The 16,050-nt window shown below is 41.9% G+C and overlaps 2 protein-coding genes across 2 annotated transcripts in view; both read right to left on the bottom strand.

The window, feature by feature from the left end:
• Window positions 1-944: 944 nt before the first annotated feature.
• LOC120918298 (keratin-3, type I cytoskeletal 51 kDa-like) lies at window positions 945-12,331 on the bottom strand. Its single transcript, XM_040329811.1, has 8 exons — window positions 11,725-12,331; window positions 10,260-10,342; window positions 7,502-7,658; window positions 7,233-7,394; window positions 5,416-5,541; window positions 4,419-4,630; window positions 3,300-3,394; window positions 945-1,489 (listed from the first exon to the last, which is right to left on the bottom strand). Exons 1-8 carry the CDS (start codon window positions 12,304-12,306, stop codon window positions 1,479-1,481), a joined length of 1,428 nt encoding a protein of 475 aa, XP_040185745.1. The 5' UTR covers window positions 12,307-12,331; the 3' UTR covers window positions 945-1,478.
• The window catches only part of LOC120918299 (keratin-3, type I cytoskeletal 51 kDa-like), a 42,446-nt gene continuing 27,344 nt past the window's right edge, over window positions 949-16,050 (bottom strand). The window contains exon 8 of the mRNA XM_040329813.1: window positions 949-1,489. Coding sequence (XP_040185747.1) covers window positions 1,479-1,489 — 11 coding nt within the window. The 3' untranslated portion in view covers window positions 949-1,478. The remainder of the gene's footprint in view (window positions 1,490-16,050) is intronic.

The following is a 16,050-nucleotide window of genomic DNA, read 5'->3' as shown; positions in this document are numbered from 1 at the left end:
TGTTATTTGGGCATTCCAGTAAGTTCATTGTAACAGGCCGACCGTCTATTGCTTAAAGCGGGGGTTCACCCTAAAACATCTATATACCGTTACATCCAGCATATTGCTGATATCAACAGTATGCTGGATTTTTAATTTTTTTTTGCTGTACTTATGTTTTTTTTCGTTCTTTTCACCCGGCTTCCGGGTTCTCCGGGGAGTAGGCGTTCCTAAGACGAGGCATAGATGATTGACGTGCGGGTAAAGCGCGTCACGCCTTCCGAAAATATCCGAGATGGGACTCGGCACTTTACGGCGCCTGCGCAGTCAGCTCTACACGGCAGGCGCAGGCACCGTAAAGAGCCCAGTCCCCCTCGGATATTTTCGGAAGGCGTGACGCGCTTTACCCGCACGTCAATCATCTATGCCTCGAGCACAGAGCGTCTCCTGGGAGGATCAACACTGCTAATGTCATCACCCCCAGACACCTGTCTGTTGTCTGTTGTAATGTTAATGAATCCAGACTAACTTCTAAGGATCCTTTCATGGGGGCTTGGGCTAATTGACCCTGTATTGTATGAAAGGATTCCTGTGATAATGTGTATTGAAGTTCAGGAGACAGCCAGGCTGCTAAAAGGAATTAGGAAATTAGCATGTTAATTAGGTCTGGTCACAGGTGTATTTCCAGAGTAATATGATGCACCTCCTCTTTTAACTGTATAAAACATGTGGTCTTTTCAATAAAGATTGTCAGTCCTGCTTGGAACCTCAAGACAGAGCTTCGTCTCGTAATTGGGGGAGAATTATTCTTATGGGTCTTGTTCGCCTGAATGGAGTGTCTGGTAGCTGGCTTGGTGTTCGGGAATGGAATATCCTAAACAGCTTTAACCCCTTTCATACACGGGGTGTCGTTACACCCATGTAGTTAAAATGTATTTTTCATTAAGAAACAAAGACTACGTATATAACTTGCATAAGAAAAGTTTATTTTGTAAGTTGTGCAAAGCAAGAAAAAAAGTCCTTAATGTACAGAAGACACTGGTGACAGCAACACAGCTGTTGTTCACATCACTGGGAGATGGAGAATGTTGGCTCACACATATATGAACTTGATAATAATGTGATTATTCTTATAAATATCAGTTGTTCCCATCAAAATAAAACAGAACAATATTCTGATTCCAGATAAATAAGTATACAACAACTTTTGTTAATATACTCCATCTGACTATAAAACATTCACAAAAATCAATCACTATTGTTTCTTAATTGAATTCTCTTTGCTTGTTTGAGTAAGAGCACTTTACACGTCGCCATTCGTCTTGTGTACTGTGTTACCGAAAAAAACAGTATCGGTGTGTTTCCATCCCAATACAATTGTGAAGGACAAAGAAATAGTATATATTTTAAAGGACAGAGTGATATATAAAAAAAAAAGGCTTCCAGTTTGCTTGAGCAGTCCCAATCTCTTCCATTCCTTACAGTGTCCACGGTGTGTTTTATTTCCTTCCTGCAAAACATAAAACAGAATGTCGTCAGAAATCATCAAAATCTCGAGGCACCCCAGTCTAAAAAGTGGTGCACTGTCACATCAGAAGCCACCATTTCACATCATAGCCACCAGTCCATAGTCCCACACTTCCTACACACCAAACCTTCACCCCCCCACTTTCCCCCTTTCATATCACAATCTACAGACTCCCATCCCTTTCACATCAGAAAATTTAGCAGTGGGTAGGAGGCATAGCAAAATAAACAATTGAATCCTCCACCTCTGAATACTGTGGCTGGCTTAAATTCCTCCCACCTGATCTAGTGTCATGCTTTTTCATAGTGTTGGTGACTGGCCCAGAAACGGTGCAGTACCCCGGTTGAGAAACGCTAGCCTGGGATACCAATCAGCTACCTACAGCAGACCTCTAGGCAAATATAAATGACCCTTTATTTATAAGTCAATTCCTTCCTATTTCATAAAATTATTTAAAGTGGACCTTCATCCCATCTATGATTTCACGTGATTCCCTCTGTTCCCTGTTGCACAATAAGGTATCAACATTTTTTGTAGGGGTAAATTAGGTACCTTTTCAGCAGGTCCTAGCTCTGCACTATGGGGTTTTTCTCTGAGGCGAGAATGATGTCCCCGTCTCCTTCCCCTCTTCCTAACATTTCCTGGAAAGTCACACTTTCTAGAAGGTTTTGAGTACATTTTTGCTGTACTGAGCATGTGCCATCGTGGGCCATCTCAAAGAACTGGGAATAGACAGTCGGCTCCCTGATAACATCAGGCATCATGGCTAAGACGGAGGGGTGGCTTACACTAAACAATGCTAGTCTATTTTTTTGGGGGTACAACCCACTCCAATGGTGGCCCTATTGGCAGCCTATTACTCAACATCCCTCAATTGAAAAATCAAAGGAGCTGGATGTAAAATTGTCCACTAAAAGGCACCCGCAAACAGTAATTTTTTAGGTATTTTGAAAGCTGTCGGTGCTGGCTGTCAAAATACAATATTCACAGCAAGAGAATTTTGTACGCTGTGTTGCGTGCAAGCTAAGTGGAAAAAATCTATAAGTGCATGGCTAGCTTTAGTGGCACCCAGTTTACAACTGTAGGCCTTAAAAAGTGCATCTTAAGCCCCCTGTCCCAACTTTAGCAGCAAGCTCTGGATTTTAATAGCGGCAGTGCTATCAACTTTCCACTAATTTGGCATTGGCATAATCTGCTAAAGCCTTCAGTGTGCAGTTTTCAGTATAGTCTCTTTTTATCTTGCTTTACCTGTGTACTTGTAAACTATAAAGGTATCTAGCTAAACTGGAGGATGGTTTTATTCCATGTAGGCCAAAATAGAACTTGATCATGTATAAGAAAACATAATAAAACCTTCATGCATTTGTTTGCAGGTTTGGGAGGCAGAAATATGTCCAAGCAACACACGATTAGAATGGGAACCAGTCGGCTGCTCATAAGTAAGTGTATACTATATGTAAATTTGATTTATTTTTTATTGTTTCCAAATCTATCAATTTTCATTTAAATGTTTTATTAAAAAGCCTCTATGAATGTACATGACTTGCTGAACATTCGCCATAAAGCAATCAAGATTTCAAATCTATCTGTCAACCTCTTCTGTGTCTATTTAATAAAGCTTTTACCCAAAATGCATACAGCTTTTACCCAAGATTCCATAAAAAAAATTGTGTATCTTGGATGAAAGTGTGTGGATCTTGGATTCAAATTGTATTAAACAAATTCTTTTGTTTTCAAACTGTTTTGATTCTGGCAGGGATATACAAGTTAACCTAGACTACTCAATAATCACCTTGGGATGCTGGCGTGGTCGTAGGAGTGGTCGTAGAAGTGGTCGACGCTGTTGTTCCTTTTTGTGTGCTTGTTGAGCCACCTTGAACACTGTTGCTGCAGATAGAAAGCAGGTGTTTTTTTGTAATATATTGCCATTATAGACAAAACACTGATCATGACAGATTATAATAAATGGACATTGGCATATAGCTGTATAAAGACTCAGGCCTTTCACATTCAACAGCAGGGAACATTCAACATTTATGATTTTTGAATATGATTTTTGAAACACTGAATATGTTATTCAGTGGAATTATTGTATTTCACTGGGAGGGTTTGATATAATATATTTATATATCAATTAAAGCTGAACACCAAACAAAAACTATTTTGGACATTTGCACTGTAAAAAAAAAGTGGCCACTAATGAACACGTTTGGCTACTGCATGATCTCTATGAAGGAGGAGAAATTGTGACATTCATCTGTACCTCCTCCATTCACAGAATACCCTAAATTTTGTGAAAGGAATGCAAGACTTATTCTGAATGGAAGCATTACCGAGCAACCAACCTGCTATGGTCGGTGTACTAGAGCCATAGTTACATAGTTAGTCTGGTTGAAAAAAGACACAAGTCCATCTAGTTCAACCAATTAAAGCGGGAAAAAAATGATACAATCCTATACCCACAGCTGATCCAGAGGAAAGCAAAAAAAAAAAACAGCAAAGCACGATCCAATTTACTTCGGTTGGGAAAGAAAATTCCTTCCTGATCCCCCAATAGCAATCAGATATTCCTGGATCAACTGGATCAACTTTACCTATAAAGCCAGACCTGTTCCGGTTTCATTACCTACCAGTTTCAGTTGGTAAATCAATTGGCCGAAAAGTACAAACTTGAAAGGTAGATTGGGAGAAGATAGTTTTGATTCTACTTTAAGTGTTATGTATATTTCATTGAGTGATTAGACATACACCAATATTCTGCAACATAATAGGGTCATCTTTTTGACAGTAATATTGAGGACAGTGGTATACAAAGCTGTCTGGGTACATGCCACCTTTTGCAGTAAGTCTGGACCAGGTACCACAGTAGACAATATTCCCACCATTCTTCATTCGCAATGTAGTTTCTTACCTGTCATCCAAGAGTTTGCGGTATATTGCAATCTCGCTCTCTAATTTTGTCTTGGCATCCAGCAGATTATCATAGTCTGCAGTCTGGCACTCTATCTCTGCCCTGATATGTTCCAGTTGCTCCTCAATGGCAAGAATCTGATTCTGGAGCTGGGCAATCTTTGCACAGTATTGCCCTTCTGTTTTTGCTAAGGTTTCTTCTAGAGATTTTTTCTGTTGAATGAAAAAAAGAGCACAGATGAACCACTGACCTAAGGCTGAATTTGCATATGGATAAAATTATATCTGAGAGAAATAAATAAATAAATTTGATGTGAAATGTAGTTATGTTTCTGATATTTGTCCCAATAAAAGCCCATTGCTATAATTAAACCTCACAAACATTAAGGGCTGCCTGAGAAGAAATTATGTAACCTTTATCATTTCTATTGCCCATGCCTCTGATCTTCGCTCACTTGAATGGCAAAAGCATTCCGAAGAATCTTCAGCATCCAGGACTTTTAGGAGTATCAGATGCCTGGTCGCCCTCTGCGCTTTGTGGTTTCACCCATTTGCCTACTGGGCCCAGTAGTAGCATAGAGCCAACATAAACACAATACGAACCAAACATCCAACACAACTGGAAATGGTGGATGCTGAAGATTCTTCTGCAGTAGTAGCTCTTTGGCAGACCAAAGATCAATGAAGCAGGGCAGGGTATTAAGCATCTTGATTTCAAGTTTTTTATTATGGCAATAGTTTCTATGATCACTTCCCTTCCTTTTTCAATGGTTAACAGAAACAATTTGGCCAAATGTTAATACACTATGAAATATTTCAAGGTATCCCACAATGGTGGAAATACAGAAACTGTGAATATGGTGAATATCCCCAGCGTGGACATATACAGCAATTAAAATATAATGGGTGTCTTAACCTTTTTCAGGTAGAGACTTTTTTTATGATTCATTACTCCTTATATCTTCTGACTAAATAATTAATTTCTTTTAATTCTTTACCATGGCAAGTTGTGACTGAAGCTCAATCTCCAAGGCTTGAAGTGACTTCTTTAATTCAGAAATCTCACTCTTAGTGGTCGACACTTGTTGTTGTCCAACTACTATTTCCTTCTTCAAACCTTCACTCTAGGACAGCAATGAAAATTAACAATTAAATGCATTTTTCCAAAATCATTAACCAGAGTTACACAGGTATATTCTTTACTCACAGTTCTTTTTTTATACTCCCATCACTCTTTTTTGAGTCCATTTTGCATCCTATAGTAGTCAGGACCCCAGAATATTAGCTATAGCATTAAAAACCTTACCTCTTGGAGTGCCCCACTGACACAAGTTCCCCAAAATGAAAAGAAGATGGACAACGCCATTACATAATAAAGTAGCTATGTAACATGGCAGTTGAATGGCAATATGGCCTGTAGCAATCAGACCCTCAGCTATGCTCTAGACAGGTCTCAAGGCCCATTCAACACAAGGCAACACATCCTGCAGTCAGTAGTTTTAGCATGTTGTATTATGCTACGTATGCTGATAATGTGCTGCATTGCTTATACATGGCCCATATTGAAAGCATGCCAACCAACAACAACTTCTATCTTCCTCATCATCATTATCCTAATGAGGTCTACAGAAATGGTAAGTTAAGCAGGTACCTCTACACTTTTTTTTGCTTGGCCATTGCCAGATGTTTCAATGCAAACCTGAAAGGTCTGTTTAGTATATATGTACATAAGATGTCCTAATTCGCTACTCCTTAGATCCCTAATACCTAAGCTTTGGCTTAGGGGCTCCATGCCCACTTTTAGAGTTTGCCACCTGGGCCTTAGACCCCACAGTTAGTAGTCTAGGAGTTTCAAGTAACATATCTCCTACAGCATATTTCTAGTCATAACTACATCTTTCACATGCCAACTGACCATTTCCTCTAATAAATTTGCAGACTCTATCAGTTTTCTATAGCATTACATATACTTAGCCAGATTCAGGTACGTTTACGCCGGCGTATCAGTAGATACGCCGTCGTAACTCTTAATCTATGCCGGCGTTAATTTAAGCGTATTCTGGAAACCAGATACGCTTAAATTAGGCTAAGATAAGAGCGGCGTAGGAGACTCCTACGCCGTCGTATCTTAGGGTGCAATTTTCCCGCTGGCCGCTAGGTGGCGCTTCCGTTAAGTTCGGCGTAGAATATGTAAATGACTAGATACGCCGATTTACGAACGTAGGTGCGCCCGGCGCATTTTTTACGTCGTTTACGTATGGCTTTTTCCGGCGTAAAGTTATTCCAACAAATAGCTGGCCTAGCCAATGTTAAGTATGGCCGCCGTTCCTGCGTCGAAATTTAAGAATTTTATGTCGTTTGCGTAAGTCGTCCGTGAATGGGGCTGGACGTAATTTACGTTCACGTCGAAACCAATACGTCCTTGCGGCGTACTTTGGAGCAATGCACACTGGGATATGTACACAGACGGCGGGTCACCAAACATTAACATAAAACACGCCCCCATCCTCATTTGAATTAAGCGCGCTTACGCCGGCCCCATTTACGCTACGCCGCCGTAAGTTAGGAGGCAAGTGCTTTGTGAATACAGTACTTGCCTCTCTGACTTAAGGCGACGTAGCGTAAATACGATACGCTACGCCACCTTAAAGATACGCGCCCCTACCTGAATCTAGCTAACTGATTATAATGCGTGACCCCTTGGTGACATGTCATAACATGGGTCACTTTTCAGTATCTCTATACCTCACAGTTGACAACCACTGCTTTCGATCTATTTAAAATAAATTGAATTAAAATATAAAATATTTCTTACATTTTTCTTAAATTGATCTTCTGCCTCCTTGCGATTTTTCTCAGCCAAAGCCTCATACTGCTCTCTGAGTTCGTTCATTTTCTTTAGCAGATCAGTTCCTGGAGCAGCATTCATTTCTACACTGACATCACCAACAGTGGTTCCTGTTTGTCCTTTAACCTCCTACAGATTGATTAAAAAGAAATATGTTTATTTTTTTTCATTATCATTGCATCATTACAAAAACCAACAAATCTCATTAGTATTGGTGAGACTTCTTTAAAACTTACATCCTCATGGTTCTTCTTAAGAAAAGCAATTTCTTCAGTAAGGCCTTCAAACTGAGATTCCAGGTCAGTTTTGGACAGGGTCAGGTCATCTGCTATTTTGCGTAGGCCAGCAGTATCGGCTTCTACTGATTTGCGCATAGCAAGTTCATTTTCGTACCTGACAAGAGGAACAAATGGAGCTCAATGCAATACAATGCAATGTTCTGTTGTAAAAATATTAAAACAAAAAGTTATTTACAATGTATTTTAAAGTGTTGTTACTGACCCAAACAGAACTATTTTTCATGATATAAAGTAGGGATGAGCTTCGTATTCGAGTCGAACTCATGTTCGAGTCGAACATCGTATGTTCGATCGTTCGTCAAAATACGAACAAAATGGGTCACCAAATTCGAGTTACGTTTCACAGACCATAATTCACTGCGGCATCGTTGGCTGATGATTGGCCAAGCATGCACTATGACCCACATGCTTGGCCAATCACAGCTTGCAAAAAACGGAGAGCCATAATTGGCCAAAGTCAGGGTGGCTTTGGCCAATTATGGCTTAGGGGGTTTAGTACACGCCCCACACTATAAAAGGCCGCCTGCAGGTCGGCCTTGTGTAGTGTGTTTCGGTGGTTAAGAGGACAGAGAGAGTGTAAATTTTTGCAGGTAGATAGAGCAGGCAGGCAGGCTACTCAGTTAATGTTACAGTGTGTAGAGGATATATATACATCCCAGGTGTTGTACATATATTTATACACTGTATAGTTTAGCTAGATCAGTTCTTCCTAATTTACTGGCAGGCAGGTGATTGTGCTAGCTGCAGTACATGGTTTATGGCCTGTGTCCTCTGTAGTTTGCACCTAAAGCTACTTGGTGTGTACTGGCCGTGTGCTCTGTAGTTTGCACCTAAAGATTCAGGAGCAGTGGTTTTTATGATGCTTAAATGAGAAAAAAAAAAATAATGAAGAATTAATTTAAATATTGTACCTGCTGGGTGTCTATAGTATACTATAGACACCCAGCAGGTACAATATTTTAAAGGAATTTTTCATTTTTTTATTTTTTTTTCATTTAAGCATCATTAAAATCACTGCTTCTGAAAAAACAACCGTTTTTAAAAACTTTTTTTCCATTGATACATGTTCCCTGGGGCAAGACCCGGGTTCTCAAAGACGTTTTACAACAATAACTTGCATATTAGGCTTTAAAATGAGCACTTTTGAATTCGAACGTTCAATTCCCATAGACGTCAATGAGGTTCTAAATGTTTGTGCGAACGTTCGGTCTGTTCGAAGGTTCTGGTGCGAAACGAACGGGGGGGTGTTCGGCTCATCCCTAATATAAAGGTGGTATTCCTACTATAGTAGCTGAGGTTTTACCTTCAAGATTATTATTTATTATTAGATGAAACATTAAATTGCATGTTCTATCTCGTCAATGTGTGGACCTGTACTTTGTTGACTGTGAAGAACAGAAGACCAACCCAGTATCAATTAATAAATCTCTAGAAACTTTATTGTATCTGCACATTAGTCGTTTCATTTTGGGCATCATTGAAATACTGGGATGACGACCTCTCATTTTCGGGTTAACATTATGTTTCCTCTCCCTGCAGTGGCAGCACTTCCCGCGATGGTGACTTTCCTGGCTGCCAGTATCACTTGGGGTTTCTTAAAAATTGAAAGTAGCCTGCTTTATTTCTGAATACATGTTGCCACGTTAGCTGTCATTGTGAGGATCTATAAAATCAGCACTACCATGGCAGCATAAACAGAAACAAGCAGAATGTGGGTGGCTAATCTGTATAGCAGGCAGACAAGAAAATAAAGTTAAAGCGGAGGTCTGACGATTTTTTTTTTTAAAAGTCAGCAGCTACAAATACTGCAGCTGCTGACTTTTAAAATAAGGACACTTACCTGTCCAGGATGCCCACAATGTCGGCACCCCGATGCCGACCTACCGCTCGGCTCTAAGATGCCGCCGCCGCCCTCTTTGGTAAGGGATTCAGGAAGTGAAGCAGCTACTGCGCATTCACGTGTCGCGCTGCGCGATCTGACTGGTCCCTGCTGTCTTCTGGGACCTGTGTGTTTCCCAGAAGACAACGGGGGGGGGCACCGGACGTGGCGTAGATACCCGCAGATAATGCGGCTATCTTTGCCCGGAAGCGGGTGCAGATACCTGTTTTAGGTATCTGCTCCCCCCTCCCCCCTGAAAGGTGCCAAATGTGATACCGGAGGGGAAGAGGAATCCGCACAGTGGAGGTTCTATTTTTGTGTGGACCTCTGCTTTAAGACAAAAGTCAATGGTGGCGCTGCCATTACAGTGCCATGGATTTCAGATCAAAGCTGCCTTACTAAAAAATCTGTACAAAGGAAGAATAGAAATACAAGTGATGAGGAATAATGAGGCATGCCTAAGATGCTACCATGTTTATTTCAAATATATTTTTCTAGTGCTGTTTTAGAGCCTAAATCTCTGCACCCTGCCCAACTATCACCACCATCACTTTTATACATCCCCCTTCCCTCCACAGCATATTTTATGCTTTTTTTTTCTATACTCTTTGGGCCTGCTATGTGTTGTACAGGGTTCTCCTTCTCTGGGCGTGGGCAGTCCACAATATTGCAGAGAGTGGCAAGGTCATCATCATGTCAGCACCGCCCTCTGCACTGTAAGTGCAGGGAACTGTGGTGACACTCCTCAGGGGAGGTGACTACATGACATGCCGACCAATGATTGTGCTAGTTTGACATTTATTGAACTAAACTTACTTCAGCTTGAAATCATCTGCTGCCAATCTGGCGTTGTCGATCTGCAAAACTATGGTATGGTTATCTTTGCAGGCTGCAATAATCTGTAAAAAAAAAAAAGGAACACCATAAAAACTTGTACTTGTTAAATAATATGTTACCCTAAAAATAAATATTAATGTTTTTCTAACATGATTAGAATCACTCAATACAAGCAGAATGTGAAGTTTAACATATGTGCTTTCGGAACATTCTTCCTTTTTTTTTTTGTACAAGCAAAAATATTATATTGCTCAATGTATTAGTCCTTAAATGTGGTGGCTGCATTCATTTTCTGTTTACAGGCTCTTTTCCATTTATTTTCTCCTGGTGGTCATGCCAGAAACATGCATCCTGGCCCATGGTTGCAATGCTCACTTGCTGTACTGTATCTATGGAGGAGCAGCATTGTCACTTCTAGGGCATGGTTCCAGAACACCTCGCCCTCTCTTCTTCTCAATAACATAGAGGGTAGGTGTTTTGTAGTCCACACAGTAAGCTGGGAATAATGTAACTGATAAGAATGCAAAGCAGACAGATAGCACAGGAAGTTATCTGCTAACAAGATTTCTGACAGGATCAACAGGAATATTTTTGCGCTTATCAAACAGATATAGCAAAACATATTAATTCTTCATTGGATCAATAATAACATTTTGTAATGCGCGGTGTGGCTAGTGGGATTTAATAAAGTCGTCAATTTAACCAATAAGCTGTCACAGCTTGTATTAGTGTGATAAGAAAATTATATAATTGATTCTTTAAAAAAAAAAAAAAATCAGTTTATTGCCTTGAAATCTCAGTTCACATCAAAGTTGGCGTACTATTCGCATAATTCCAAATTTGGCTCACTGAACAACAGGGGTTTCAAACTGGCGGCCCTTCAGCTGTTGCAGAACTTCAATTCCCATGAGGCATTGCAAGGCTGACAGTTACAAGCATGACTCCCATGGGACTTGTCGTTCCCCCAACAGCTGGAGGGCCACCAGTTTGAGACCCCTGTTGTACAATATCAACTAAAAATATGGCTAGTAGGTTATTATCGTTTCCTAAATTTCAATTTAAAGCCCACCTCTAATAAAAAAATATATATATATATTTTTTTAGCTTTGTAGACAGCGAAAAGTAAGAATTGCTCATCTTTATTCTTTTTTTAAGTGAGTAACTCAAAGTACTAAGACCCAAGCATCGCCATGACAGCCAGATAGCTAGCATTTTTAGAGGGAAAGTACAACAATGGAAGCCTACATATTTCTTTCATGACATATGTAATGTAAAACACTCAACCTTAGACATGAGAAGAACTGAAGAAAAAAAATGTTTGTATTATTTGTATCTATAGTGATAGTACTGCTATGGTTAATTTACTTTATATTCCTTCTAAATTACATTAATTTTATCGTTGCCAGTTTATTAAAATGAGAATTCACTTCTATGGCAAACTTACTTTAGCCTTCAGATCTTCAATGGTCTTAAAGTAAGGGGAGTAGTCTTTTCCTGGTTCTCCTTTGCTGCTACCACCTCTTTGCTTCTCTAGGAAGTCCTTAATCTTTTGTTCAAGATCAACATTTGATTGCTCTAACTGTCGGACTCTATCCAGGTAAGTAGCCAAGCGGTCGTTAAGGTTCTGCATAGTTTGTTTCTCATTCATGTTGGAAAGCCCATCACCACCTCCATAACCACCACCTGCACCACCACCAAAACCTCCCCCGGCAGCACCACCACCAAAGCCTCCTGCTCCTCCAGCCCCAAAACCTCCAGCTCCTTGACCAAAACCTTGGCCAAAGCCACCTGCACCACCACCTTGGCCATATCCACCACCCTGGCCAAATCCACCACCCTGGCCAAATCCACCACCCTGGCCATATCCATCACCACCTTGGCCAAATCCACCACCTTGGCCAAATCCACCACCTACTTGGCCAAAGCCACCACCACCACCACTACCACCCACACCACAGTATCCACCAGCACCAGCATTCATGCTTCCAGTGCTCGTCATCTGAGAAGATTGTTGATAAAAAGACATGTTCAAGCAAAGGACTCCTTATCCAGAAAAAAACAGAACAGCTCCGATAAGAGAGTGATATCTGAACACATTTAATTCTTTATATATGGAATCTAAGGGTGTGTCCTAGATGAATATTTATGTATTTATTAAACAATCCTTGGATGGCTTGTCAAGTTATGTTTTATTTTGCAAGCAGTAGATAGGTTGCCAAGTTATTGCCAATTTTCATCACTTAAATCAATAATTACTAATGATCAGATTGCATGATTCTACGTGTTGGTCTTCTCAGGCTTTTTTGTTTGCAGCGTTAGCATGATTTTTGGGTGGAGTACTGGGCATGGTCAGGACATGAGCACAAACAGTAACAGTAATAATTGCAATGCCGCCCATGTGAAAGTGCCCTTAAGTTAAACTTTTTAACCTTGATGGATTGCAGTATTTAAAAAAAAATGTCTATATAAAGCCCAAATCTACTTTCAATATCAGACTGCAGGAGGCATTGCTATAGACTGACAGGCAGCCCAATGAAAAAGTATGCACAGCATATTACCAACACTGCTGCTAATTGTAGGGCAGTGGCAGGGCTGCCGATAGGGGGGTACATGTAGCCCTATGGAGCCTAAGGCCTCACACTCTTCCAGCAGGGCCTGGGGCTGCACACAGAAGCATCTTCCAGGCAGCTCTGTGCAGTGGTAGTGTTCAGAGGTGCAGAGACAATGGATAGCACCATGTAGGACCAGCACAGGGGACAGCAGGCGGCTGTCAATCACAAATCCCTGCAGATAGGGCCCAGGGAACTCTGTACTTGTCTAGGTGGGTGATGGCATCCTCCCTGCCAGTGACCCTGTGTAATTCATCATTACCAGCATCACACCTTTTCCCCACCTCAGCTCTGTGGTACTGTCTAAACTGACAGCTCTCTAAAAAGCGATCTGCAGGTACGGCGTTATTGGATCAGAGTATACAACTTCATTTACTCTCTTACCCAGGTCAATCTAGTGAAATCCCTGAGACAGGCACTGCTGGGTAGTGTGATAGAGACGGCATCAAAATCTCAGAGGCGTCTTATATCATTAATATTTATTTCAGCCAAGATTATTATTGCAAAATCCTGGAAGATGGCGGCTTTACCATTCGCGCATCTTAAGAACAAGCTTTCCTGGATTATGCTAAACGAACGTATGTCTGCACTATTGCAAGATAAAATGCAAATGTTTGATAGAGTTTGGGACCCCTGGGTGAAATACCTGACGGGGGATCCGAGATTCTTGCCTGAGTAGGGCTGTCTCGGGGTGGTGGGGTTGGAGCACGGGGTCACTTTCTTCTTCCTCTATTCTCTTTACTTTCTCTTATCTTCTTTTTTTCTTTTCCCTTTCCCTTTTTCTGTCCTTTCCTTGTTATTATAATGAAGTGAGAGTCATCTAATTTTTTGCTCCCTAACCTCTGCGTAGTGAGTATTTCTACGGAATGTATTCTGATCTCAGGGAGTGGGGGGGAGATCTTACCACACAGCCACTTACCCCGATTTGCTTATATATGCAGCAGTTAGTTGATGGGTCTAACATATATGTTTGTCTAAATAATTCTTTAGGGATGACTGTTGTTGATCTTTAACGGTTGGAGGATCTATTTCTAAATGTCACAAGGTAGTGGATCCAGCCCATGTGTAAAAATTTAAATGAGCTTTGAAGTCATTGTTAAAGATGAGGATGTCTTACTTACTCCGCTTCATAATGATTCTAGCTTGTAACTTGGCTGTAATGGAGGTTTCCATTCATTGTTAGGATGACTAAGGACTTTACTTACATTTTGTATTTATTTTCTTGGTAAAAACTTCAATAAAAAACATTGAAACAAAAAAGCGATCTGCATTCATAACGCTTTTAGAGGTGTTTGACAGATGGTAAGGAGGTAATGTCATACCTGCTCACCACCTGTTTAAACCCCATTTTGCTCACCACACTTCCCTACCCCCTTCTCTCTCACCCTCACACCCTCTCTCCCCTTCTATTTCCCTCTCCCCCCCACTTCCCCCTTCCTCTTTCTCTCTTATCTCGCCATCTCCCATTTCTCTCTCCCCTTCTCTCTCCCTCTCACTTCTCCCTCCCTCTTTTTCTCCTATCTCTCCATCTCCAATTCTACCTTCTCTTTTGCTCACCCCCCTCTCTTTCCACTTCCCTCCCCCCTTCTTTCGTCTCCCTCCTCACTTCTCCCTCCCTCTTTCTCTCTTCTCTCTCCATCTCTCATTTCTCTCTCCCCCTCTCACCCTCACACCCTCTCTCTTTGCACTTTGTGAGTCTGGTCAAGGAACACAGGGAGGACTTGAAGGTATGGCATACTTTTTTGGAATCCTTTAATGGCCAGGCGTTGTGGATGTCTGGGCCAGTGAGCAATTTTGACCTAGAATTGTTCACGGATGCTGCTGGCTCCTCTGGTTTTGGAGCGTTTTTCCAGGGTCAATGGAGTGCGGGTCCGTGGCCATGGTCATGGGTGGAGGCCGGGTTCACTAAGAATTTGGTACTGCTGGAACTGTTTCCAGTGGTGCTGGCGGTGGAGCTATGGGGGGCGTCTTTCAGGGATCTGAAAGTTCGTTACCATGGGGACAACATGGGAGTGGTGCAGGTCATCAATAATTTCTCGGCTTCTTCTCCGCCTGTTATCAGGCTGTTACAGCACTTGGTTTGGCGCTGTTTGCAGCTTAATGTATTCATGTATGCAGTACACATTCCGGGGGTTGATAATGTCATAGCTGACGCGTTGTCTAGCTTCCAGTGGGACAGGTTCCGAGAGTTGGTGCTGGAAGCGGAGCAGCAGGGGGTACCTTGTCCCGAATGGTTGTGGGAAATAGCATTGACTTTGTAGCGGGATGGATCCAGAAGTCGGTGAGCGTGGCTACTTGGTCGACTTATACGAAGGTATGGCGGGAGTGGCTGGTTTTTGTTCAGGAGACGGGTGAGGAGCCCGAGGGGGACCAGGTACGCTGGCTGGTGTTGTATTATGTTTGCCAGGTTACTGGAGGGGGGGCTTCTGCTTCTGGTGTGAATAAAACGTTGTCTGGTCTAGCGTTTTGGTTTAAATTACAGGGGCAGACTGATTTTACTAAGGATTTTTGGGTGCGCCAGGCGATGAAAGGGTACAGGCGGGCGGTGGTCCGGAGGGATACCAGGAGGCCTGTTACATTTGAGGTCTTGGGTGGCATTGTGGAGCAGCTGGTACATGTGTATTTGTCTGTTTATGAGGTCGCTTTGTTTAAGGCGGCTTTTTTGTTGGCATTTTTTGGGGATTTTCGTATAGGGGAATTGGTCAGTCCTTCTAAAAAGGTTCAAGGGGGCATTGGAAGGCATGAGGTAGTGTGTGGAGAGGAGGATTTACTGTTGTTTTGGAGGCGGTCAAAGACGGATCAAGCGGGAAAAGGGAGGTTGGTGCGTGTGTTTGCGGTGCCAGGTTCTAGCTTATGCCCAGTGGGGGCGGTTAAGGCGTTTGTGGGCTTATGTCCGCAGATGTCTGGCTCCTTTTTGGTTCATTCAAACTGATCTCCCCTGTCATGTTTCCAATTCGTGGTGGTTTTCCGGAAATGTTTGGGGGGCCTGGGTTTGGTTGAGAAGGAATTTTCATCACACTCGTTTAGGATAGGGGCGGCGACGGAGGCAGTCAGGAGTGGTATGGATGGGGAGGGGGTTAAAATGATTGGTCGGTGGGAATCCGGAAGGTTTCAGTTGTATGTTCGTCCTCACTTTGTGGTGGGGTTATGAGGCGGTTTGG

The sequence above is a fragment of the Rana temporaria genome, chromosome 12, assembly GCF_905171775.1.
Source record: "Rana temporaria chromosome 12, aRanTem1.1, whole genome shotgun sequence".
In the NCBI taxonomy this organism is placed as follows: Eukaryota; Metazoa; Chordata; class Amphibia; order Anura; family Ranidae; genus Rana; species Rana temporaria.
Note: the sequence above shows the minus strand (reverse complement) of the source record. Positions and strands in the feature narration are given on the sequence as shown.